This window comes from Sapajus apella, unplaced genomic scaffold (assembly GCF_009761245.1).
Source record: "Sapajus apella isolate SASKATOON/1434 unplaced genomic scaffold, GSC_monkey_1.0 scaffold121, whole genome shotgun sequence".
NCBI classification, from domain to species: Eukaryota; Metazoa; Chordata; class Mammalia; order Primates; family Cebidae; genus Sapajus; species Sapajus apella.
Window position 1 is genome coordinate 29547 of NW_022437061.1, and position 26802 is coordinate 56348.

The following is a 26802-nucleotide window of genomic DNA, read 5'->3' on the forward strand; positions in this document are numbered from 1 at the left end:
CACTTGAACTCAGGAGTTCAAGACCAGCCTGGGCAACATGGCAAAACTCCATCTCTACTAAAAATATAAAAATTAGCTGATCATGATGGCATGCACCTGTGATCTCAGCTGCTTGGAGGGTTGAGGCAAGAGGATCACTTGAGCCTGGGAGATTGAGGCTACAGGGAGCTGAGACGGTCCCACTACATTGCAGCCCAGGTGACCAAGTGAAACTCCTGCAAAAAAAAAAATAATAATTAACTGAGTCAGAACAGAATACGGAAAATACAAGAAGCTTATTTCTTTAGGGGTTTCAAAGATATAGACATCATATCTTGTTCAGATTATCAGGAAAGCTAGAGGCATGAAAGTTAGCTTTAAATTAATAGGTGGGTCTTGAGAGATGATACCTGGAGGTAGAGGGAAGGAGAGTTTTGGAAGGCAAGAGAAATGGATAGAGTGCATGCCTAAAGAAATGAAACATAGAGTGCATTAGAAATAAAATATAATAATAATTATGACACAAATTGGAATTTTCAAATGCTCTTGGTTAAAATCCTAATAATTTGAGTGCCTTATTTATAATTCAATTTCATGTAAAACTTATAGATTATTATAGAAAGACCATAAAAATTCCATGGGGTTTTATGGATGTTCCTCTTAAACTCAAGCACAGAATTTGTGTTCTACTGGCTCCTAATTATGCTTTTCTTTTCTGTCTCTTCTTTGTTAAGGTTCATCATGAATGAGACAAGCGATTCAAACTCTTCAGAAAACTGGCATCCCATCTGGAGTGTCAATGACACAAAGCATCATCTGTACTCAGATATTAATATTACCTATGTGAACTACTATCTTCACCAGCCTCAAGTGGCAGCAATCTTCATTATTTCCTACTTTCTAATTTTCTTTTTGTGCATGGTGGGAAATACTGTGGTTTGCTTTATTGTAATGAGGAACAAACATATGCACACAGTCACTAATCTCTTCATCTTAAACCTGGCCATAAGTGATTTACTAGTTGGCATATTCTGCATGCCTACAACACTGCTGGACAATATTATAGCAGGTATGTTGCCTTTTGTGCAGTTCAAAGGCAATATGAAATGTTTGTCTCATATCTCGGCAGCGATGGAAGGGTTGTTCATTCATTCATTTATTTGCAGATATTTATGGAATTCCAGGAACTGATCCAGGCACCTGGCCTCCTGGGGTCTACATTCTGGAGTAGATGGACAATAAACAAATAGATAATTAGAGAATGAGAAGGATTCTGGAGGAAAATGAAAGTGACATAATAGAAACAGAATGCGGAAGCTGCTATTTTTATATAGTATTCACTGGAGGTCACGAGAAAATAAGATTTAGTATGTCTTACCTAAAGCCTTTGAATTTTCTTAATAAATTTCAGGGCACATATAATATGATAGAAATATTACTATGAACTGTAAAGTCCAAAGAACTGATACATCTGATTTCAGTTAATGCAATGTCTTCAATCTAACATAAGTAGAAGTATAGCCCCTCATGTGGTTACCTAGGGAGATTTCCAACAGTTATTGAGAGAAGATGTAACAATCAATGATTTTTCAAAAAGTGGTAGTTTATGTGTGCAACGTAAGTCAGTTTACATTGTAAAGCTTAAGGTAGCGCCCTACATTACTTCTGGGCACACAGTACTACTTCTTTAGCACTACTTTATATGCTCCTGAAGTGCAGGAAAAATGTAACCTAAGAAAAATAGGACCTCATGTGGTTAGCTTCAAGTACACTGTCTGTACACAATACCACCTTAATAAGTATTTGTTGTATTAATTAAAGAGCAGTGTTCACAGTATTCACATTCCAAATCTGTAAAGTAAAAAGAGAACATTAGCTGCATATGCAATATGTTTAGAACAGCATAAGCCATAACAAAGCTCATATACTTTTATAGCATTCAGGATCAATTTACTGAAAGATAGAAAAAGAAAACTCTTAGGAGTTTTCCTGTTTCCTTCCTTTCTTTAGAGTGGGACTCAGGGAGAGTTCAGAGCACCAGTTCTGTCAGTCACATACTGCTTAAATCTGAGTTTTTGTGATGTTTATGATTAAAAAAAAATTATCGAGGATATGAGGAAAGGACTATTATCTTGGCCCCTTCACAGGACTGGAGAAGGGGTAACTGTCTTACTCAACCTGCAACTCTCAAACCCCTTGTGGGAGGGGGAGCATGCAGGTGAGTGGGTGCAGGAGCTAGAGCAAGTGCTTTTGGGAGCCAGCAGGAACTAATTCTGTACCAGTCCCACCGCTGGGTCTAGAGGTTGCCTGCAACCCCTGGAGCCCCAAAGGGCAGACAGCTAAGTGTTAACCAGCTCAGTAGAGGGTCAGGTTGACAGCATTTTGCACCTGCCTTCTTGGTACCTGAGTTCCTGTCCGGCATCCAGGAAGAATCAGGTCTCACAAACGAATTGAAGGATGGTGAATATGGAAAATTTTATTGAGTGGTGGAAGTGGCTCTCAGCAAGATAGAGAGCTGGAATGGGGATGAAGTGGAAGATGATTGACAGTCCCCAGCTGAACTCCTCTCCAACCATAGTCTCCAATGTCCAGCTTCTCCTCCTCTGGATGTTCAGATGCTTCTTGTCTTCTCTCCTCTGCTGCAGCACTCTGCTGCTATGCTAGTGGAACCTGGGGTTTTTATGGGTATAGGATGGGGGGCATGGCAAGGCAAAATGGTTTTGGAGAAGACAACATTCTGGTGGAAAAACAGGATTGCATATTCTGACTTAGAAGCACAGGTCCAGGCTTGGGGGTGGAGCCCTGGCCAGGGACTCCATCCTTTTCTAACTAGTATTTCCCTGCCTCAAGTCCATATCAGTTACATTATAAAGATACTGTGCTAGACTAAAAGAGGGTGTACAGATTGATAAAAATTATTGTTATCACTCTCAGGCAAGTTGGTTTTTTTTTTAATTTAACTTCTATTTTCAATTCAGGGGTACATATGCAAGTTTATTACATAGGTAAACTGTGTTGTGGGGGGTTGTTGTACAGATTATTTTGTCACCTAGGTATTAAGCCTAGTACCTATTAGGTTTTTTCCTGAGTCTCTTCCTCCTCACTCTCTCACCCTCTGATAGATCCCAGTATGTGTTGCTCCCCTCTGTGTCCATGTGTTCTTATCATTAGCTCCCACATATAAGTCAGAACATGTAGTATTTGGTTTTCTGTTCCTGCATTAGTTTGCTACAGATAATGGCCTCCAGCTCCATCCATGTTCCTTCAAAGGACATGAGCTCATTCTTTCCTATGGCTACATAATATTGCATGGTGTATATATATCACATTTTCTTTATTTGGTCTACCATTGAAGGGCATTTACGTTGATTCCATGTCTTTGCTATTGTGAATAGTGCTGCAATGAACATACACACACATGGGTCTTTATAATAGAACAATTTATATTCCATTGGGCATATACCAGGATTGAGATTGCTGGGTTGAATGGTAGTTCTGTCTTTAGGTCTTTGAAGCATTGTCACACTGTCCTCCAGAATGGTTGAACTCATCTACATTCCCACCAATAGTGTAAAAGGGTTTCTTCTTCTCCACAACTTAACCAACATCTGTTATTTTTTAACTTTTTAATAGTAGCCACACTGACTGATGTGGAATGTTATCCTATTGTGGTTTTGATTTGCATTTCTCTAATAATTAGTGATGTTGAGCTTTTTAAAATATGCCTGTTGGCCACATGTATGTATTCTTTTGAAACGCTTCTGTTCATGTGCTTTGCCCACTTTTTAATGAGGTTGTTTATTTCTTTTAAATTTGTTTAAGATCTTTGTAGATGCTGGATATTAGACCTTGTCTGTTTACTCTGTTGGTATTTTCTTTTATCACGTGGAACCTCTTTAGTTTAATTGTTAATAGATTATATTTGTAAATTTTTGCTTTTGTTGTGATTGCTTTTGGTATATCCCTCATGAAATTTTTACCTGTTCCTATGTCCAGAATGGTATTGCCTACTACTAATATTAGGCAGTTGTCTTCCAGAGTTTTCATAGTTTTGAGTTTTTAAGTCCTTAATCCATCTTGAGTTAATTTTTTTATATGGTGTAAGGAAGGGGTCTAGTTTCAATCTGTATATGGCTAGCCAGTTATCCCAGTGCCATTTATTAAATAGGGAATCCTTTCCCCATTGCTTGTTTTTGTCAGCTTTGTTGAAGATATTTGTAGGTGTATGACCTTGTTTCTCAGTTCTCTATTGTGTTCCATTGGTCTATCTTTCTGTTTCTGTACTAGTACCATGCTGTTTTGTTTACCTTAGTGTTGTAATATAGTTTGAAGTTGGGTAGCATAATACCTTCAGCTTTGTTCTTTTTACTTAGAATTGCCTTGGCTATTCAGGCTCTTTTTTGGTTCCACATGAATTTCAAAATAATTTTTCTAGTTCTGTAAAGAATGTTATTGGTAATTTAATAGAGATAGCATAGAATCTATAAATTGCTTTGGGCAGTATGGTTATTTTCATGATATTGATTCTTCCTATCCATGAGCAAGGAGTGTTTTTCCATTTTTTTATATCATCATGGATTTCTTTGAGCAGCATTTTGTAATTCTTTTTGTAGAAACCTTTTACCTCTCTGATTAACTGTATTCCTGTATATTTTATTCTGTTTGTGGAAATTTTGAGTAGGATTGAGTTCCTGATTTGGCTCTCGGCTTGACTGTTGTTAGTGTATAGGAATGCTAGTGATTTTTGTGTTCATTTATTTACTTTTTTTAGCCTGAGACTTTCAGGAACGTTATTTTGCCAACAAAAAAAATGATCTCAATATTTTACATCATATATATTTTAAATTACATTAAATTATTATTCTTGCACACACATTACCCATCCTTGGCCAGGCACGGTGATTCACACCTCTAATCCAAGCACTTTGGGAGGCCAAGGCGGGCAGATCACTTAAGGCCAGGAATTCAAGTCCAGCCTGGCCAACGTGGTGAAAACCTATTTCTTAAAAATACAAAAATTTGCCCGATGTGGTGGCCTATACCTGTAATCCCAGCCACTTAGGAAGCTGAGTTGTGATCATTGCTTGAACACTGATGGTGGAGGTTGCAGTGAGCCGAAATTGCGCCACTGCACTACAGAGTGGGTGAGAGTGGGATTCTGTCTCAAAAAAAAAAAAAAATTACCCATCTTTAGCTCTATGTTTGCATTCTCAGGAGGCAGACACCTTTGGGAATTTTTGTTTTTTATTTTTGGTAATTACTACTATGTTTCTCTCCCTGCCCCACCATTTTTTTTTTTTTTTTTTTTTTTTCCGAGACGGGAGTTTTGCTCTCCTTGCCCAGGATGTAGTGCGACGGCAAGATCTCGGCTCACCGCAATCTCCGCCTCCCTGGTTCAAACGATTCTCCTGCCTCACCCACCCGAGTAGCTGGGATTACAGGCATGCGCTGTCATGCCCCACTAATTTTATATTATTGGTAGAGATGGGGTTTCTCCGTGTTGATTAGGCTGGTCTCCAACTCCCAACCTCAGATGATCCACCCGCCTCGGTCTCTCGAAGTGCTGGATTACAGGCATAAGCCACTGCACCTGGCCAATTACTACTATATTTCTAAATAACATGTTTTCAATATTTTTTCTCCAAACTGTCAGACACATAAATTGAGTTGCTGTAAACTGTCACTGCATCAACACAAACATACATACTCTTCACCTTTTCTCATTCTCCTGATATAATTGTATCGTGATTTTTGTTTAAATCTACATTTAGAATATACATTCTTATTTTACATATATCTCATCCCTGCTGAGCTTTGAAAAGTGCTGTATCAATTTCTCTCTTATAAAATGTTTTTTTATTTTCCTGGATTTATTAAGGGTATATTTTGATTTGCTTAGTTTGAGTGTGTACCTATTAGTAATGTATCCTCAAATTCTCTTCCAGAAGTGTTACTGTCTTGTCAATACTTTAAACATATCAGGTTTCTATAAATTTACATGCAGTTACCGCTCCTGGTGCATTCTGTTCTCTTGTCTCTATAGGAACGCATTACTCTCCATGGTAGGGCCACTTCTGCTCTGAGGTCTCTCTTCACTGATACCCTAACAACTCTCTTCACCTCTCTTTGTGTTCAATCCCATTTTCTGAATGCCATGTCCTCTTCTTTCTTGGTTTATTACTTTTTGAGAAATGGTTTACTGAGATGAGCTCTTATATGTCTGAAAGTATCATTATTCTGTCCTCACAGTTAATTAGTTAGATGTATGAAGAATTCTAGGTTGGAAATTTCTTCTCTCAGAATTTCACGGGAATTACTCTATTGCTACTGCTGTAAAATGTGATATTACTGCTGAAAAAATATGATGACATTTAATTCTTTTTCCTTTTGCTCATGATTTGTATTTTGTTTTTCTTATGGAAAGCTTTTGGAACTTCCCTTTAACTCTAATGTTCTCAATTCCATGAAATTATGCTTTGAAGTAAGTCTTTTCATTTTGTATTTGTTGTTCTGGACAAAAATTAGGGCTTTTCAAACTGAAAATGAGAGGCCTTTAATCTTAGGTAATTTTTTTTTTGTGGAGTTCTTTTCTGTTTTTCTTTCTTCTACTCATATTAATCAGATATTAGAAATTCTGGATTGCTCTTTTATTTTCTTTCATCTTTTCAAATTTTTTGCCCCAGTCTTCTGTTTTCAAAGATTTTCTCAACTTTCTCTTCTAAACTTTATGTTGAGCTCCTCAATACCTTAATTTTTTTTGAGTTATTTTTATTTTCTGCGTATTTCTTATAGTATCGTGCACATGTTTCATGGACAAAATGTGTTATATCTCAGAGGTTAATAGTATTTCTTTTCTGTTTTCCAATTTTCATATATCTAATTCAATTTGGTTTTCCTATAAGTGTTTTTCTTCCTATATCTGTTAGTCTTTTTCTCTTATGTTTGAGGTTTCCCTAGTATTAACTATGCATTTTTCATTGCATTTAAAAAAGATTGTTTTAAGTCGTTTTCTTTTTAACTGAGTACATAATAGGTGTATATATTTATGGGATACATATGATGTTTTGACATAGGCATATAATATGTAATAATCACATTAAGGTAACTGAGATATCCATCACCTCAAGCATTTATCATTTCTTTACATTAAGAACATTTTAATTCTGCTCTTAGTTATTGCTAAATATACAATAAGTTATTCTTGACTGCAGTCACCCTGTTGTGCCGTCATATACTAGATCTAAGGCTAGGTGCAATGGCTTACACCTGTATTCCAACACTTTGGGAGACCAAGATGAAAGGATCACTTGAGTCTGGGAGTTCAAAACCATCCTGGGCAATATAGTGAGACTTTGTCTCTACCGGAATTAAAAAAAAAATAGTAGCTGATGTGGTGGACATGTATTGTCAGCTACTCAGGAACTTGGCATGGGAGGATTGCTTGAGCCTGGGGCCAGGGGAGTGGGGGTGGGGGGAGCAGAGGGGTTAAGGCTACAGTGAGCCATGATCACCCCACTGCACTCCACCATGTCTCAAAACAAAGAAACATGCCTGGTGCGGTGGCTCCTGCCTATAATCCTAGCACTTTGGGAGGCCAAGGCAGCCAGAACATGAGGTCAGGAGTTTGAGACCAGCCTGACCAAAATGGTGAAACCCCCATCTCTACTAAAAAGACCAAAATCAGCCAGGCATGGTGGTGCGTGCCTGTAGTCCCAGTTACTCAGGAGGCTGAGGCAGCAGAAGAATCCCTTGAACCTGGGAGGCAGAGGTTGCAGTGAGCCAAGATTGCACCACTGCACTCCATCCTGGGTGACAGGGCAAGTCTCTGTCTCAAACAAACAAACAAACAAACAAAACAAAAAAACAAAAACAAAACATCACCAGAAAAAAAAGACTAGATCTAGTTAACTGCTTCTTAGCAGCTGTGTTTCAGAGTGGGGCATAGTGTGGCTGCCTGATAGTTCTGCATGCCTGGAAGTTCAGGTTAGGACCGCTATCCACTTCATTAGTCTGGACTATTTAATGGGAAATTCACATCTGTCAAAATCTACGTTTCAGTGTTTTTGAACAGGTCACTTTTTCCAAAAGGAGATTCTCTAACATACTGCCGTAGGAATCTGAGGCTGGCTGTTGCATTCCACATCGCCATGCAGTGCAGCAATATACTTTCACTTAATCCTGCATCACAGTGGCACTCATAAACCCTGCACCTGGTGACTCGGGGTTTAGAGTACTTATAGTTCTTCCTCCTCAGAGAGCAAACCTCCATTCTTCTATTGACATGGGGGAAACCACTGGCATCTAATTGGATTTATACGTAATTTCCACCAATCATGTTGTTTTTTCAATTTACATTTAGTAGTATCTGGCACTTTAATTTCTATGGATTTATGCTCCTTTATCCTACAGCTATCATTTCAGTGAAATTGTGTGAGGGAGATAAGGTAAAACATATGCTTAATATTCCACGTTCAACCAACAACCACACACACTTTTTTGAATTTTTGTTGATAATACTATCATAAGCTAACACATTTTAGGACTCAAAAAGATATTCCCTTTTGGTTTCTAGTCACTAGAGTCACTCAAGCACTTATTTTAATATAATCTGGATAGGTGATTTTTTAAAGATATATTTGAATTATTTAACTTATTTAAAAATACTTTATGAGTAAGAATTTTATTTTTTGGAAAAATAAATTACAGAAAAAATTTTAAAAATAAATTTTAAAACTGAGAAATGCATAATATTCATCTTTTTGGAAATGAGAATATTTGCTAGGAGAAAAATATTGTTTCTTTTCTGTAATAGCAGATGAGTATTTAGAATATCAAACTACTATAATAATTTTAATAATTTCTTTTCTAAATTTACAGTAGCTAAGGTTTAGTAGGAAAGTAATTCAAATAGACTACTTTTGTTTATGCCAAGTGCTCTTTATTCTGGATGTACCTCTGGGGTAAATAGTCTCATTTCATTCTATATAAATATAGTTTATTCTGTATGTAACTCCTGACTCCTCATAATTTACGGGGTGCCTTTCCAAACTAGAAAACTGACATTCTGACTGTTTATTCATTTAAAGGACATTATTGCATCAGAGTCAATGGTTTAGACTCTGGAGTTTTACGGCTCAGGTTCAAATCCTTAAAAGGCTTCTAACTATCTGTGGCAAAGTATGTGATATTTGTTTATTTGTTACCTCATCTATATTGTGAGGAGTATAACAGAGGCTTCAAAAGCTTGTTGTGAGGATTAGACATGTTAATAGACATAGACCACTTATAGTGCCTAGAATGTGATAACTACTATGTAAGTTTTGACCTTTTGTAAGTATACTGAAAAACAGAGCTCTGGAGCTATTAGGGAAAATACTAACAAACATTGATTATTCTCTGCCTATCATGTAGAAAACAGTTGCATTAGTCTTGATTCCACACCTTTATGTTTTTATCTTCAGTTAGATTTGAAAATATGATCTTTTGAAAGACTGTTTCATTTTCCTTTCAGGATGGCCATTTGGAAACACAATGTGCAAGATCAGTGGATTTGTCCAGGGAATATCTGTGGCAGCTTCAGTCTTTACATTAGTTGCAATAGCTGTAGATAGGTAAGTCTGCACCAAACTCTGAATCCAGAAAAATGGGCATGTCTGTAACTAGTATGCCGGAAAAATACATAACCTACTAAATTTGGACTTATCTTTTCAAATTGTATTCAGAATATCTACCTCTTTAAGAGCAATATACCCACTAAAGTTTCAGTAATAATAAAACTATTGAATTTTCCATACTTTAAATAATTGGAGATGGTAAAATTTTTCTATTTTTCACACTACAGTCTAGAATGTTCTAACAGCAGAAATGCAAATGTACTGAAATAAATTGAAATTGTATCTAGGTTTTAAGATTAAAAATCATTCATTCATTACCCATGTTGTTGAGCATTTATGATGTGCTGGGTACTGGTCTGGGTTGTGTAACATCTAAAACAAATAGAAGTGCTGCCTCAGGAAGGCTACAATCTGGTGGAGCGATGCAGTTATTAACAAATACTTACAAATTATGCTTTCTAATAGGGGACCAGTGTTTGACAGCTATGCAAAAGAGATAATAAATAATTATGCCTGTTAGGACCAGGTGTGACGGATTCACAAAATAGGTGAGACTTTCTGATTCCTTGAGGAGTCAGAAATTTACCCTTAGAAGAATTTGGGAAAAGGCCATTCCTTAAGACAAGTATATGCTTATGGCATTGAAATAGAAAGCACTTGTCCAGAAGTGCAGAGAGGTAGTTCAGCTGGAACAAGGAAGGTGAAGTGGTACATTCATCCACAGAGAGAGATTTATTATGAGAAATTGGCTCACATAATTATGAAAACTGAGAAATCCCATAATACACTGCCTGTAAACTGGAAACCTAGGAAAGCCTGTGATATCATTCAGTCCAAGTCCAAAAGCCTGAGAACTAGGGAGAGCCAATTTACAATTGGCCATTTGTGTAAATTGTATTCTGAGGGCAGGAGAAGATGATATATGAGATGTCCTAGCTCAAGCAATGAGGCAGGAAAGAAGGGGGCAAATTCCTCCTTCCTCCACTTCTTATTCTATTCAGGCCCTCAAAGGACTGGATGATGCCTACACATACTGGGAGGGCAATCCACTTTACTGAGTCTACTGACTAAGATGCTAATCTTATCCAGAAACACTTTCATAGACTCATCCAGAAATAAGATTCAATCTGGGTGCCCCTTGGCCCAGTCAAGTTGATAGATTCATTAGCCATCACACTTTTGTAGCAGAGACTCTCAGTGCTCTGGCAAATCTCTTACACCTTTCAGTGGATTCTGTCTTACATCCAACTGCCAGTATCTTCATCTCTGTATCTCAAATCCAAATTGTGCAAAGTCTCAGTTCTTAAGCAAAACAAACAAGAAATGACAGATAATTAATACCCCCAGAATTAGCTGTCAACTAAAATATCATGAGAGTTGATGTACTCAGCTTTCTGTCCCCTTGGGTTGCATAATTCTGCAATGAATGGTTTGATTCACATCCCTTGCTACTTACCTTCCCATTAATAAATTACTTCTCTGTACTTTCAGTTATCTATTGATATATATAATGAACCACCCTCAGATCAAACCACTTAGTGAGTTAAAATAACAGCAATATTTATTATGTAATGAATCTGTGATAGGTACAGATTTAGTAAGTACAGCTTGTCTCTGTTCTACTTGATGTCAGTTGGAGCAGCTTCAAGGTTAGTGCTGAAGCTTCTTCCACTCTCATGTTGGTACCTAGTCTAGAGAGACTTGAACATGTGGGGGCTAAGAGAGTTCTGTCTCTATTGGTCTCTCCAAATGGGTTCTCTGGCAAGGCTACTTTAAGGCACCTGGACTTCTTGTGTGTCAGTTCAGGGCTCTGAAGGTCTGTATCCCAAAAGAGAGTATCAGCAAAACTCATGATGCGGTATCATTTCTGTTGCATTCTATTCATGATATTGAGTCATTAATCCTTAGTAAAGCAGAAGGGAATAGAATTTGGAAGCGATGTTAAAGAACTTGGACATGTCTTAAAACTACCACATCTTTATTCCTTGCACTTGTAGTAAATACTTTTTTTTCAGGGCTAGCTTTTGCAGGAAGCCAAACTTAAAAAACTTGCAAGCCGATTTCTCCTGACTAAATCCTTTGCCTGAATTTTACAATTACATTCAAAAGCACCTACTGTACAACTTCACCTGCACATTCAACAAAAGGCGTCATAAGTTAAACATGTCCAGAACTGAACTACTTATTCCAAGCCCCAAGCCACACACAAACAAAATAAAAGGCAGCTCTTCTTCTCATGCTCCCCAAATCAAGGAATGACAGGATCACTCACTGAATTCAAACAAAAAACCTGAGCTTTATCCTTGAATCTTCTTTCTGTCTTCAACTTCTTTGCTGTCACTCTCCAAGTCCGATTATTTCTGAGTGCTAACTAGTTCTGAACCAGGCCACTGTTATTTGTCACTTGGAATACTGAAACTGTTTTCTAACTGGCCTTAGGGCTTCAGGAAGCTAGGTTCCAATTTATTTTTTTCTCATAGCAGCCAAATAATCTTCTTAAATTGTAAAAATGATCCTGCCCTTCACCATGTAAATTATTCCATGAATCCCTATTGATCATTAAATAAAATCCAAACATTTTAGCACAATTTTAGTAATTATTATAGTTTTTAACATTTTTAATATTTCCATTGACTATTCCTCAGCAGTGACTATTCTCTATCTTGTTCATCTTTGCCTTCCTGAAAATACACACATAAACACTTAAATAAGTATGTGTACCAATATATAAGCATATATACACATATATGTACATTTATTAAACAAATATATAAGTACATACATTTGTTATAAGAACAAATATATACATACATATATGTACAGATATATATATGTGTGTACTTTTATATTTGTTCATTTTTATTGCTGAGTGTTTGCTTTAATTCATTTATTCAAATTTTGAGATTATCTCATGTATCAATATATGTGCTTATATATTTAATAAATAAATGAAATAACAACATCCAAAACCCTATTAGTTGGTATACAAAAAGAGCAAAACACAAAAACTTGCGCCTATGAAATTACCCATAATTTCAGGGTAGGTGAATGGGAGGATTCATGGATTAGAAGACTGGAAGAACACTTGGAGGCGAAGAGAAGATCTTATGCATGAAGGAGATGTAAAGAACGACAACAAAGCAGTGAAAGCTCAAGCTAACTGGTCATTCTATGACAATAAGTTAGATAAGTTAATTTGGCTGCTCAGCCACTTTAAGCTCTACATTTTCTCATCTACAGATCTAGAATATAACAATTTTCATACCATATCAGCTTTATATAGTCATACAAATCAAAAAAGATTAAATAGGTAATGGGTACTTTGAAAAAATATAAAATGTTACACAGTTGCCTAATAGTATGATTATCTTATGATTAACATAATGAACTTCAATAACAACAATAACAAAAATTCACAATGTCAAAATCATGGTAAAATGACTCAGGCTTACTCTACATAGTGGTGCTGAATTTTTGCGCTCACCAGAGGACATAGAATGTTAGGAAGGCTCATAATCAGAACTCATAATGAATACTCTCAGATTTTTACAGCTGTATAGTAAATCACTAAAACACTTAGTGGCTTCAAACAATATTTGTTTATTACATCTTATGATTTTGTGGATTAACTGGACACCTCTGTGTTCAGCCTTGTGCACCATGTGTTATAGCTGGAATCACTCATGTTGCAGCGTTACCCTGGGAGCTGAGCTGGGGCCGGCACATCGAAAATGGCCAACCTCTTAACCCCCAGCTTCTTTCTCCACATGGCTTTCATTTACTTCAAGCTTCTTGGGACTTGAAGACTGGATTTTAAGAGGAAGCATTCCAAAAGGACCTTCCACTACATGCAAGTGCATAAAAATCTGCTTGCATCATGTTTGCTAATATCCTATTGGCCAAAACAAGTTACACAGATGATGCATGGGGGACCACACAAGAGCCTGAGGGATAAAAGGCTCATTGATTGCTACTGATTAACAGTCTACCACAGCCCAACAGAGCTACCCATCTAATGAGCACACTGTAGAGGTTGAGTTTGAGCTCTGAAACCAAACTACTTGTGTTAAAATCCTCTGTAATTATTAGCAAGATTTTTACATGTCCTAAGTCTGTTTTCCTGTCTTTTAAGCAAGGAGGCTTAAAGAGATAGTCTATGTGGGCTGGCACGGTGGCTCACGCCTATAAACCCAGCACTTTGGGAGGTCAAGGCGGGTGGATCACCTTAGATCAAGAGTTTGAGAGCAGCCTGGCCAACATGGCAAAACCTCGTCTCTACTAAAAATACAAAAATCAGCCCGGCATAGTGGCATGCACTTGTAGTTCTAGCTAATTGGGTGGCTGAGGCAGCAGAATGGCTTGAATTGGGAGGCAGAGGTTGCAGTGAGCCAAGATCGCACCACTGCACTCCAGCCTGGGCAGCAGAGCAAGATTCCATCTCAAAAAAAAAGAAAGAAAGAAAGAAATAAAATAAAAGAGACAGTCCATGCAAATCAATGGAACAGAGTCTGAAATGGTTTTAAGCATTCATGTTATTACCTTTTATTATTAATAGTGTCTGCTATACTTCATTTGTTCAAATTCTGAGTTAAAATTGATCTCATATATCAATTACAGAAAATGACAATGCATGCCTTTCTACAATAAATGGTAACTCTATATTTTTAAGGGGACTGTGAGGTGAGAGGTCTGTGATTACATAGATAAATTTGGTGTATGACTTGGACAGAGTTATAAAGCAGTGCCCCATTTATATTTGTCTTAATTGCAGGTTCCGGTGTGTGGTCTACCCTTTTAAACCAAAACTCACTATCAAGGCAGCGTTTGTCATTATTATGATCATCTGGGTCCTAGCCATCACCATTATGTCTCCATCTGCAGTAATGTTACATGCGCAAGAAGAAAAATATTACCGAGTGAGACTTAACTCCCAGAATAAAACCAGTCCAGTCTACTGGTGCCGGGAGGACTGGCCCAATCAGGAAATGAGGAAGATCTACACCACGGTGCTGTTTGCCAACATCTACCTGGCTCCCCTGTCCCTCATTGTGGTCATGTATGGAAGGATTGGGATTTCACTCTTCAGGACTGCAGTTCCCCACACAGCCAAGCAGAACCAAGAGCAGTGGCACATGGTGTCCAAGAAGAAGCAGAAGGTCATTAAGATGCTCCTGATTGTGGCCCTGCTTTTCATTCTCTCATGGCTGCCCCTGTGGACTCTAATGATGCTCTCAGACTATGCTGACCTTTCTCCAAATGAACTTCAGATCATTAACATCTACATCTACCCTTTTGCACACTGGCTGGCATTTGGCAACAGCAGTGTCAACCCCATCATTTATGGTTTCTTCAACGAGAATTTCCGCCGTGGTTTCCAAGAAGCTTTCCAGCTCCAGCTCTGCCAAAAAAGAGCAAAGCCTAAGGAAGCCTATTCCCTAAAAGCCAAAAGCCATGTAATCATAAACACATCTAATCCAATTATCCAGGAATCTACATTTCAAAATTCACATGGGGAAAACTTGCTTTATAGGAAAAGTGCTGAAAAACCCCAAGAAGAATTAGTGATGGAAAAATTAATAGAAGCTACCAACAGCAGTGAGATTTAAAAGAGATAGTGTGATAGTCCTAACTCTACTGTGTGTTAAATATTTAAATACCATTGCTTTTTGTGGCTTTGCACTTAAAGTTTTTCAAAGAATGTTCTAAGTGAAACGTTTACGGAAAGCCCTCTCTGCCAAAAAATATAAACAAAAATGGTCATAAGATCATAAACAATCTTATGCTTTATAAAAATACTTACGGTGACTCATACATGTTTGCATGAATAAATACATTTCTAGAGAACAGTCTACAAAGCCTCATCTTTCCCAACTTAACCATTTGTGTATGTGTCAAATCAAGCCCGTGTGTGTGTGTGTGTGTGTGTGTACATGTGGTATGTGTATGTATTTTCCCCAAATGTTGGTGATGAGAAGTGCTTTGCATGAAACTATATTTTTTCAATTTCTCCTTTGATTTTGGATTTAAAATCCAAAATTAATAAAATTTTAGACTACAGGACTATTAATCTGCTTATGTTTTTAAAATGTACTTGGTTTTCTAAGAAATATATTCGATCACATGAAATTCTTTGCTACTGATTTTCTCATCTCCATTACTTCATTTTGGTTAATCTACAAAGGCAAGATATTATAGGTCCACGGACAATTATATCACAGAGGACCTCACTTCCTGTGTGTTGGAACTGTAGTAGCAAGTAAAGGGACACATATTTCTTTACATTTAAAAGCTGTTTTTTTTGTTGTTGTTGTTGTTTTTTTTTTTTTGAGATGGATTCTTGCTCTGTTGCCCAGGCTGGAGTGCAGTGGTGTGATCTTGGCTCACTGCAACCCCTGCTTCCCAGGTTCAAGCTGTTCTCCTGCCTCAGCCCTGCTGAGTAACTGGGATTACAGGCACACACCACCACACCTGGCTAATTCTTGCATTTTTAGTAGAGAGGAGGTTTCACCTTGTTGGTCAGGCTGGTCTCCAACTCCTGACCTCATGATTTACCTGCCTTGGCCTCGCAAAGTGCTGGAATTACAGGCATGAGCCACTGCGACAGTCCTAAAAGTTGATTTTTAAAAAAGAGTACAAAGGAGTTTTGTTGGCCTTTTCATATTTTCATAAGTGAAGTTTATGCCCTAGCTGAAAACGCATTAGTTACAGAGCTGATTGAGGACTCCAACTCAATGCCTTTTTCTAACAGAATCTCTGATGTAAAGAAACAAACCCTTTAATAACACAGCAGTTAGCAGAAAAACGGCACCTTTCCTTTGAAGTGTTTAATCATAGATGTTTAACAGTAGTCATAAAACTCTCACATAAAGAGCAAGAACAATTATTTCAAATTTTCCACAGAGCACATTTAAATCTAGCACCATGGGTTTAGTAAATTAGTATTATTGTTTAAAAAATAATGGACAACCCCTGGATTCAGCTGTTAGAATTATCTAATGATAATTGTTGTCAATGTTAGCTTTTATGTTAGGGTGAGGTAAGTCCCTAGAAAATTGGAAATTATAACAAAACAGTTTGGCAAATAAAAATAAATTTCTGGAATTGAAGCTGTTATATTTTTTTCAGTCATTTTTGTGGTTCAAACTAAAAGGATTTGCTATGGTTTGGACGTGGTTTTCCTCCAGCAAAACTCATGCCAAAATTTGATTCCCAATGTGCCAGGGTGGGGAGTTGGAACCTAGTGGGAGGTGTTCAGATTATAGGGCACCACCCTCATTAATAGATTAATGTCATTTCACAGGAGTGAGTTCTCTTGCGAAACTTGATTCATTATGGCAAAAGTGGGTTGTTATAAAGCAAGTCTCTTCCCATGTTTTGTGCCTCTTTGGACATGCCTGCTCACTTTTCTGCTTCTCTGCCATGCTGTAACATAGGATATGACCCTCACAAGAAGCCAAGCAGCTGCCAATGCCATGCAATTAAACTTCCCAGTCACCACAGCTGTGAGCCAAATAAACCTCTTTTCTTTGTAAATCACAAAGCCTCAGAATTCCATTATAACAACACTAAATGGAATAAGACAACTTTTCAGCATTCTAGTCTTTTGAGAAACAATTGTTAAGTTTTTTGTTGTTGTGTTGTTTTGTTTTGACAGAGTCTCACTCTGTTGCCCAGGCTGGAGTGCAGTGGTGGGACCTCAGCTCACTACAATCTCTGCCTCCCAGGTTCAAGTAATTCTCCTTCATCAGCTTCCCAAGTATCTGGGATTACAGGTGTGCACCACTGCACCTGGCTAATTTTTGTATATTTTTAATAAAGACGGGTTTCACCATGTTGGTCAGGCTGGTCTTGAACTCCTGACCTCAGATGATCTACCTGCCTCGGCCTCCCAAAGTGCTGGGATTACAGGTGTGAGCCACCATACCCAGCCAATTTTATTTGAATTGAACTATGTGTTCTTTGAATATACAAGTATTATTTCCTGCAATTATGAAGGGCAGCTCTTAAAAGTTGTAGGTATAGAATTTGATCATATATTCTTTTACCTTGTTTTACTGAAATATTATTTACAACCAGTGTACTCAGGCATAGAAGATTGTTTTGATATTGACTATCACTTTCTTATGGGCCTCCTCACATGGATACACATTCTACCAGTACTTGAAACTCATTATAACTAAATGTCATGTCCTACCATTCATCTGTCTGCTTTTATCACCTTCCATCTCCTGTTACCTCTTCCCTAATGGTTGCAAAACTTTCCTTACTGTATCTTATCCTGACATTCAGACTTGCAGCTTCTAGTTATTTCTATAGTTGGCAAAGGCATCTTCCAGAAGTGGAGGACTAATTTGCTTTCTTTCATTAATAAATAGTTTGACAAATGTAAGTTAGTCTCTGGGAGTGAATCTATTATATTTTTAATAATAGCTCTCTCTTTTATAATTGGCTCTCTGACTCTTAAAAGATATGTCTTCCCAAAGCCCACCATGGCCTGGCCCTCATCTCCTGGTTATATCTCTGACACAAATTGTTTTCAAAACTCAAGTCAGAAATGGTCAGCCTAGATTGTTGTGTTTTTCTCATTTATTACTTATTCACTGCTTTACTCCCTTATGTGACTATCTTTTATCCAAGATCTGTTCAAAAGCCACCTCTCTCAGAGAGTCTGCATTCTTACAGCAGAAATGGTTACTGCCTTTTCCAGGTACTATGTACCTCTTATATATGACAACTTAACTTGTAATTGTTTTGTCTTGTGCTTGCAACTAGAATATAAATTTCTCCAGGGAATGATGAATTAGGCCTTACTCATCTTTAGATCCCCTCGTGTGGATCACAGTAATTGGCAGTAGATACATATTGTTAGATAATTGCCACAGGCAAAAATCATCTCTCATGTTTCTTAAGAGGAATGTCTAATTCTGAACAAGTAGAATTCTGCATACAGTTTCTAGTACACCTGTAACAGACAAAGAGCTTTTCTATGAATTGAAACAACAAAATAAGAGATAAAGAAAGCTAAAATGTCTTGAACATGCATAGCCACTAAGATATAGATTATGTGGTCATACATGATTTGCTACCTAATAGTTTGGTGCTTTGTAGAGGCAAATTTTCTATGCTTGAATTTTCTTATCTGTAATATGGGAATAATAGTAGTTCCTTTCTCCTGGCTTGATGTGAGTATTGAATGATAAAAAGCAGAGAAACTATAACTTAGCAAAGGCTAAATGATTGTTGCTGTTTCAATGATAGTGAAAAGTATTAATGCGAGTATTAGTTCTAATAGTCTCAATCCCATGCTAGGTTATATTTTATATGTTTGATAACCCTCACTAGAGCAATCCAAGGTATGTATTATTTCCATTTTACAAATGAGAGTACCAAGTCTAAGAGAAGCTGGTTTATCCAAAGTTATAAAGCTTGAAAGTGGTACAAATAAGTTTGTAACTCAGAACAAATTCCAAAACTTTATTTTTTCCTTCTATATCATATCATCCTTGTGCTATGATGAACTTATTTGGACTACTTTTTAACCACTTCTTCAATCACCATTTTTCTGATTGTAAAATAACACCTGGGATGCTTATAGAATTTGTAAGAAACACAGAATAGTACAAAGATTACACATAATCCCTCTAGCAAGAAGAAGAAAAAAAAACTACTGAAAACACGTATTTCAGCTAGCACTTATATCAGCACCCTGTACATAAATTTTTGCCAATAGTGATTATTTCCTAAAGGTAGATTTCTAGCAGCAAAATTACTAGGAAGAGCATTTCTATAATACTTTCAATATGTACCCTGTTTTTTTTCTAAATATTAATATAAAATTCCAGTTTTGTGGTTGATCATCTCACAATATTTTTAACACATAAGTTTTTCTTCAACTTTGCTACTTAAATATGTGAAAAATCATTTAAATTTGTTGCTTTGATTACTAGTGTAGTTGAACATTGCTCTGTTTCTTACTAATTTATATTTCTTCCTCTTCCTATTCTTTGACCATTTTCTTGGTGTATTTTTTGTTTCCCTTTGTATTTTTATTCATTGCTGTGCATTTTTTTGTATTTGAGGCATAGCACCTTCAATGACAGGCAGAGCAATCTTTCTAAAATTCAAATTAGATGTCACTTTCTCATTTCAAAGCCTTCAATAGTTTCCTTTCAAATTAGGAAAAAAACAAACTCTAAGGCTTACATACATTTACTTTTTCTGTCCTTGCCTACTTCTTAACCTCATCTTGAACACTCATCATTCACACAGACTGTCTCTTTCTCTGACATTGTCAAGCCCTTTGCAGCTTTTGTGTTCTGCACCTGTGTTCTTCCTGCCAGGAATGTCCTCCTCATTTCCCTTCACACACCTGCTCCCTCTTGCCTTCAGTGTTCAACTGAAACCCCACCTGACCCTTGCCTATTTCCTCCATAGCACTTCTAATTATCTGCAATTATCTTCAAAATTAATTTAATTACTTGTTTAATATCTATATCCCCTACCAAGAAGCAAAATCCATAAGGGCAAGGATTTTTGTCTTGTTCATCATTGCATCAGTCAGTGTCTAAGAGGGTGCTTCACTTGTAATGGACACATGATAAATATTTGAGCAAATTAATTAACTGGTTGCAAATATTTTCCAGTTTTTAATTTTCATTAAATTTATTTATGAATATGTTTTATTTTTACATATTGAAATCATTCAGAACATAACAGAAACATTAAATAATATACAAAAGCAGATAAAATAAAATAATTCTTTATTCTACTGTAACTGATAATTATTCTTGCTCCCATTTGGGGGCATGGGTACATGCTTTCTTACACTATGATTCTGGGGCATATATTTTAGTACCTTTCTATGTACTTAGTGTGTCAAGGACATGTTTTATGTTGTTTAATAGTCATCAAAATATTTTGTTTATTTTCACTCCACTTTCATTATGTATTAAACTTCTTCCCTGTACCTGGAAATGTAAATTATTTCTTAAATTTTATAAAATGATACAGTTATTTACACTTTGTAAAATATTGGGCATATTTATAATCATCTTAGACCACACTTTCAAGAAATGCAATTGCTTGGCCAAAATGCATGTACATTTCTTAATGCTTTAATGCAGATTGTCAAATATCTCTTTAAAAGATTTTTAACATTTAATACCTCACTTAGTGATGTAAAACTTTGTTCACTCCCTCTTAAATACTACACATTCCAAAAAACTAGTTGTTTTGCCAATTTGATAAGAAAGAACTTGTATCTCCGTGTATATTGCTACACAGCTGAACATTAAAAATTAAGCTGTATTTAACTTGATTCATTTGTCTTCACTTGTATTCATTTGCATTTCCTCCTCAGTCAATTCCCTCTTCACGGTTTTTGCCCACATCTCCATTTATTTTTCTTAGCAACTTGTAAACACACTCACTAATAGAAGATATTAATCTTTGACTAGGAGACAGATATCCACATTTTCCTTTATTCAACATGTACCTATGTGCACATGTATGCATATAAATATGAAGGTAAAGACCTTAGCTTTGAAATAGTTTTTTTAAAGTGGCTTAAAGAAGATAGATGATTATTTCTCTCTCATAAAATTGTACCTGATGGCATCGGTCTAGTTTAGTGTAGACTTTTTTTAGGAACCCACATTACTTCCTTCTGATTGCTAAACAGCAGGAATCAGAAAACCACCCTCAAATTTGGCCTTTCACTGCATTTTGGTAAATTCAATCTTATTAGAACACAGTTCTGCCCGTTTTATTTACAGATTGTCTATGTGCTACAATCAAAGAGCTGAGTAGTTGATACAGAGACCATCTAGTTCACAAAGCCTAAAATATTTATTAAATGAATAATTATAGAAAAATTCATTAATTCCTCCACAGAGTTTTGTTCTTATCTCCACGGTCACAACTGACCAATGGGCACATTCATGTATAAGAACATGGGGAGAGAAAGGAAGATCTGTAGGGCAGATAGTGGGTCATTTAATTGTCGAAAACCTGGAAAGTATACAAGTCATTGCTGTTCATATACAGTTAGCCAAATGTACTCACATAGCCATGCCAATCTTCAAGGACAGCTGGGAAATGTAGTCTTCAGGTAAGCAGCCATGTGCCCAAGCTAAATTCTACTACTATAGAAAAAAGAACAAATTGTTTACAGTTTTACATTACAAATATGCTGTTTTTTATTTTTGAAATCATTTTTAATCTTGATTTTAGAAAGTACTTTCAAGTCTTTACAGAAGGCATTTGCTTTCTGTGGTAGGTAAATAATGGCTTCCTCCCTTCCAAGGTATTTATGTCTAAACAACAAAAACTCAGTCTCTTATTGAGCCTTATGTACCGAAATTTCATATAATTTTTGTTTGACTTCAAACTATCTCATACGTGTTTAATCTTCATTTTACTGCTGTTAAAACAGAACTCAGAGATAGCAAGTGACTTATCTAAGATCATACATCCAAACTCATAGGTCTGTGCAGTGCCGAAGTTCATGCTCATTCAGTCATACTTCTAAATGGAGGTTCCATTTCTAACATTTTTATTTTATTTTAGATTCGGGGGTATATGTGCTGCTTTGTTATATGGGTATATTGTATGATACTGAGGTTTGGGCTTCTATTATTGGAAGTCATCTAAGTAGCAAACATAATACCAATAGGTAATTTTTCAACCTTCACATCCTCCCTCCCTTCCTTCTTTGATCTCCAGTGCTTGTTGTTGCCATTTTTATATACATTAGTACCCAGTGTTTTGTTCCCACTTATTAGTGAGAATATGTGGTATCTGTTTTTCTGTTTCTGTGTTAATTTGCTTAGGATAATGGTTTCCTGCTGCATCCACATTGCTGCAAAAGACATGATTTCTTTCTCTTTTATGGCTGCATAGTATTCTGTGTTGCATTTGTACCACCATTTCCCTTATGCACTCTACCCCTGGTGTGCACCTGGGATGATTCCATGTCTTTGTTGTTGTAAATAGTGCTGCAATAAACATGAGTGCAGGTGTCTTTTTGGTAGAAGGTCGTTATCTGTGAACGCACATATCCTGTTATTACTAACTGCTTCTTTATTAAGGAATGCAGAGGTCAGCTCCCCTCCAGCGTTAGGACTAAAAGCCTACTGGTGTACTCAGGCACTCTGTGCACTGCCATAGACCTTAATTGAAACTATCTGTGCTCGTGTGGGCATCTAGTTTAAATGGGCACTTTGGGTTAACTACCCGTAGGGCTTGTGACTGCTAAATAGCCTGTTTCGCTACCAGGAAGTCTGTCTTAGTGGCATCATCCAAACCCAGGCAAGAGGGGCATTGTGGCTTTTAAACCTGTAAGAGAATTAGAGGTTAAAATAACATTATTATTATTATTATTTATTATACTTGAAGTTCTGGAGTGAATGTACAGAACGTCCAGTTTTGTTACATAGGCATACACATGCTATGGTGGTTTGCTGCATCCATCCCCCATCATCTACATTAGGTATTTCTCCTGTTATCCCTCTGCAATCCCCCCATACTCTGCTATCCCTCCCTTAACCCCCCACCCCCTGACAGGCCCCAGTGTGTGATGTTCTTCTCCCTGTGTCCATATGTTCTCATTGTTCAATACCCACTTATGACTGAGAACATGTGGCATTTGGTTTTCTGTTCTTGTGTCAGTTTACTGAGAATGATGGTATCCAGCTTCATCCATGTCCCTGCAGATGACATGAAGTCATCCTTTTTTATGGCTGCATAGTATTCCATGGTGTATATGTGCCACATTTTCTTTATCCCAGTCTATCATTGATGGCAATTTGGGTTGGTTCCACATCTTTGCTATTGTAAGCAGTGATGCAATAAACATACATTTGCATGTGTCTTTATAGTTGAATGTTTTATAATCCTTTGGGTATATACCCAGTAATGGGATTGCTGGGTCAATTGTTATTTCTGGTTCTAGATCCTTGAGGAATCACCACACTGTCTTCCACATTGGTTGAACTAATTTACAATCCTACCAACAGTGTAAAAGCATTCCTATATCTCCACATCATCTCCAGCACCTGTTGTCTCCTGATTTTTTAATGATCCCATTGTAACTGGCATGAGGTGGTATCTCATTTCTCTAATGACCAGTGATAATGAGCTTTTTTTCATATATTTGTTGGCTGCATAAATGTCTCCTTTTGAGAATTGTCTGTTCATAACCTTCACCCACTTTTTGATGGGGTTGTTTGTTTTTGTTTCTTGTAAACTTTTTTAAGTTCTTTGTAGATTCTGGATATTAGCCCTTTTTCAGATGGGTAGATTGCAAAAATTTTTTCCCATTGTGTTGTTCTGAATGGTATTGCCTAGATTTTCTTCTATGGTTTTTATGGTGTTAGGTGGCATGATTTCTGAGGCTTCTGCTCTGTTCCATTGGTCTATATCTCTGTTTTGGTACCAGTACCATGCTGTTTTGATTACTGTAACCCTGTAGAATACTTTGAAGTCAGCTAGCATGATGCCTCCAGCTTTTTTGTTGTTGTTGTTTAGAATTGACTTGGCTATGCAGGCTCTCTTTTGGTTCCATAGGAAGTTTAAGGTGGTTTTTTCCAGTTCTGTGAAGAAGGCCAATGGTAGCTTGATGGGGATAGCATTGAATCTATAAATTACTTTGGGCAGTATGGCCATTTTCATTATATTGATTCTTCCTAACCATGAGCATGGAATGTCTTTCCATCTGTTTGTGTCCTCTCTTATTTCCTTGAGCAGTGGTTTGTAGTTCTCCTTGAAGAGGTCCTTCACATCCCTTGTTACTTGTATTCTTAGGTATTCTATTCTCTTTGTAGCAATTGTGAATAGGAGTTCACTCATTATTTGGCTCTCTATTTGTCCGCTATTGGTTTATAGAAATGCTTGTGATTTTTTCACATTGATTTTGTATCCTGAGACTTTGCTGAAGTTGCTTACCAGCTTAAGGAGATTTTGGACTGAGATGATGGGGTCTTCTAAATATACAATCATGTCATCTGCAAATAAAGACAATTTGACTTCATCTTTTTCTAATTGAATACATTTTATTTATTTTCTTTCCTGATTGCCCAGGCCATAACTTCCAATACTATGTTGAACAGGAGTGGTGAGAGAGGGCATTCTTGTCTTGTGCCAGTTTTCAAAGGGAATGCTTCCAGTTTTTGCCCATTCAGTATGATATTGGCTGTGGGTTTGTCATAAATAGCTTTTATTATTTTGAGATAAGTTCCATCTATACCACGTTCATTGAGAATTTTTAGCATAAAGGGCTGTTTAATTTTGTCAAATGCCTTCTCTGCATCTATTGAGAATATCATGTGGTTTTTGTCTTTGGTTCTGTTTAAGTGATGGATTATGTTTATTGATTTGTGTATGTTGAATCAGCATTGCATCCCAGGGATGAAGCCAACTTGATCATGATGGATAAGCTTTTAGATGTGCTGTTGGATTCAGTTTGCCAGCATTTTATTGAAGATTTTTGCATCAAAGTTCATTGTGGATATTGGCCTGAAATTTTCTTTTTTAGTTGCGTCTCTGCCAGGTTTTGGTATCAGGATGATGTTGGTCTCATAAAATGAGGTAGGGAGGATTCCTCTTTTTCTATTGTTTGGAATAGTTTCAGAAGGAATGGTACTACCTCCTCTTTGGACTTCTGGTATAATTCGGCTGTGAACCCATCTGGTGCTGGACTTTTTTTGATGGGTAAGCTATTAATTGTTGCCTTAACTTCAGACCTTGTTGTTAGTCTATTCAGGGATTCAACTTCTTCCGGGTTTAGTCTTTGGACGGTGTTACTATCCAGTAATTTATGTCTTTCTTCTTGATTTACTGGTTTATGTGCATAGAGTTGTTTGTAGTAATCTCTGGTGGTAGTTTGTATTTCTGTGGGATCAGTGGTGATACTCTCTTTATCATTTTTTATTGCATCTATTTGATTCTTCTCTCTCTTCTTTTTTGTTGTTCTGGTTAGCAGTCTATCTATTTTGTTGATCTTCTAAAAAAGAAAAAAAACAGTTCCTGGATTTATTGATTTTTTTGTGTCTCTGTCTCCTTCAATTCTGCTCTGATCTTAGTTATTTCCTGTCTTCTAGCTTTTGAATTTGTTTGATCTGGCTCCTCTAGTTCTTTTAATTGTGATATTAGGGTGTTGATTTTAGATCTTTCCTCACTTCTTATATGGGCATTTAGTGCTATAAATTTCCCTCTAGACACTGCTTTAAATGTGTCCCAGAGATTCTGGTATGTTGTGTCTTCGTTCTCACTGGTTTTGAGAATATCTTTATTTCTTCTTCATTTTATTATTTGTCCAGTAGTTATTCCGGAGCAGGCATTCAGTTTCCATGTAGTTGTGCAAGACCATGACATATGGTGGAGCTATGCATACTGTGAATGTCCATTGTTGCCCTCCCATGAAGGCAACTGTTCCTGACTCTCTAGAGCAATGTCAGTGATGAAGAATACATTAGTCAAGTTCATCACAAAGTTGTACTGTCCCAGTTCCACTGTTAAGTGATCCATTAAGTCCATGATGGAAGGTCCAGCTGCATACAGAGGCTGTGCTACCTTATTCAGTTCTTGATAATCCACTGTTATTCACTAAGTCCCATTAGGCTTATTTTTACTGGCCATACCAGGGAACTGGAGGACTATGCGTGCCAGGCACCATTTTTACCTACTCTAACTTCTTAATAGTCTCAGATATCTCTGTATACCCCCCTGACAAACAGTATTGATGAGTAGAAGTCACCCTTTGGGGTTGTGGCAGAACTTGGGGCTGGTGATGTGTATGTTCACACAGTACCAGCTTTACTACACAAACTTGGAGTCTGAATTTTCCAGTTGTGGTGTGTAAGTCCAGACAATGCAATATGTCTACCCCCAGAATATATTCAGGTATGGGAGAAACACACAGAGTGTACAGGTGGGGAGCCAAGTGGCCAATGCCAAGATGCAGAGACAGGTTTTACATTCACTGACTGGCCCCTATAACCATCAACGAATGCAGCTTTGCCCGGAAACTTATCCAAGTTCCCATAAATAAGACTGCAGTATGCACCAGTATTTACTAATGCTAGGACCTGCTATACATTAGTGTGCCACTAGTAGGTTGCCAGCTTCACATATAGCCTCTGGTTATCTAGTTCCCTTCACTGAGCCGAGAACCTTGGCCAGTTCCCTAATTAAACAAGAAAGGCTCCTTATC

The 26802-nt window shown here is 37.0% G+C and overlaps 1 protein-coding gene across 1 annotated transcript; it reads left to right on the forward strand.

The window, feature by feature from the left end:
• The first annotated feature begins 377 nt into the window (after positions 1–377).
• On the forward strand, positions 378–15441 carry NPFFR2 (neuropeptide FF receptor 2). Its single transcript, XM_032260965.1, has 3 exons — positions 378–1048; positions 9491–9590; positions 14365–15441. Exons 1-3 carry the CDS (start codon positions 631–633, stop codon positions 15197–15199), a joined length of 1353 nt encoding a protein of 450 aa, XP_032116856.1. The 5' UTR covers positions 378–630; the 3' UTR covers positions 15200–15441.
• Positions 15442–26802: the final 11361 nt, after the last annotated feature.

What these genes read in the sequence shown, in the direction of transcription:
- NPFFR2 (XM_032260965.1), top strand. Translation starts at nt 631, where the DNA reads ATGTTCCTCTTAAACTCAAGCACAGAATTTGTGTTCTACTGGCTCCTA. An exon ending in GCTGGACAATATTATAGCAG is followed by an intron (nt 1,049 to 9,490) that starts GTATGTTGCCTT and finishes TTTTCCTTTCAG; the next exon opens with GATGGCCATTTGGAAACACA. An exon ending in GTTGCAATAGCTGTAGATAG is followed by an intron (nt 9,591 to 14,364) that starts GTAAGTCTGCAC and finishes TCTTAATTGCAG; the next exon opens with GTTCCGGTGTGTGGTCTACC.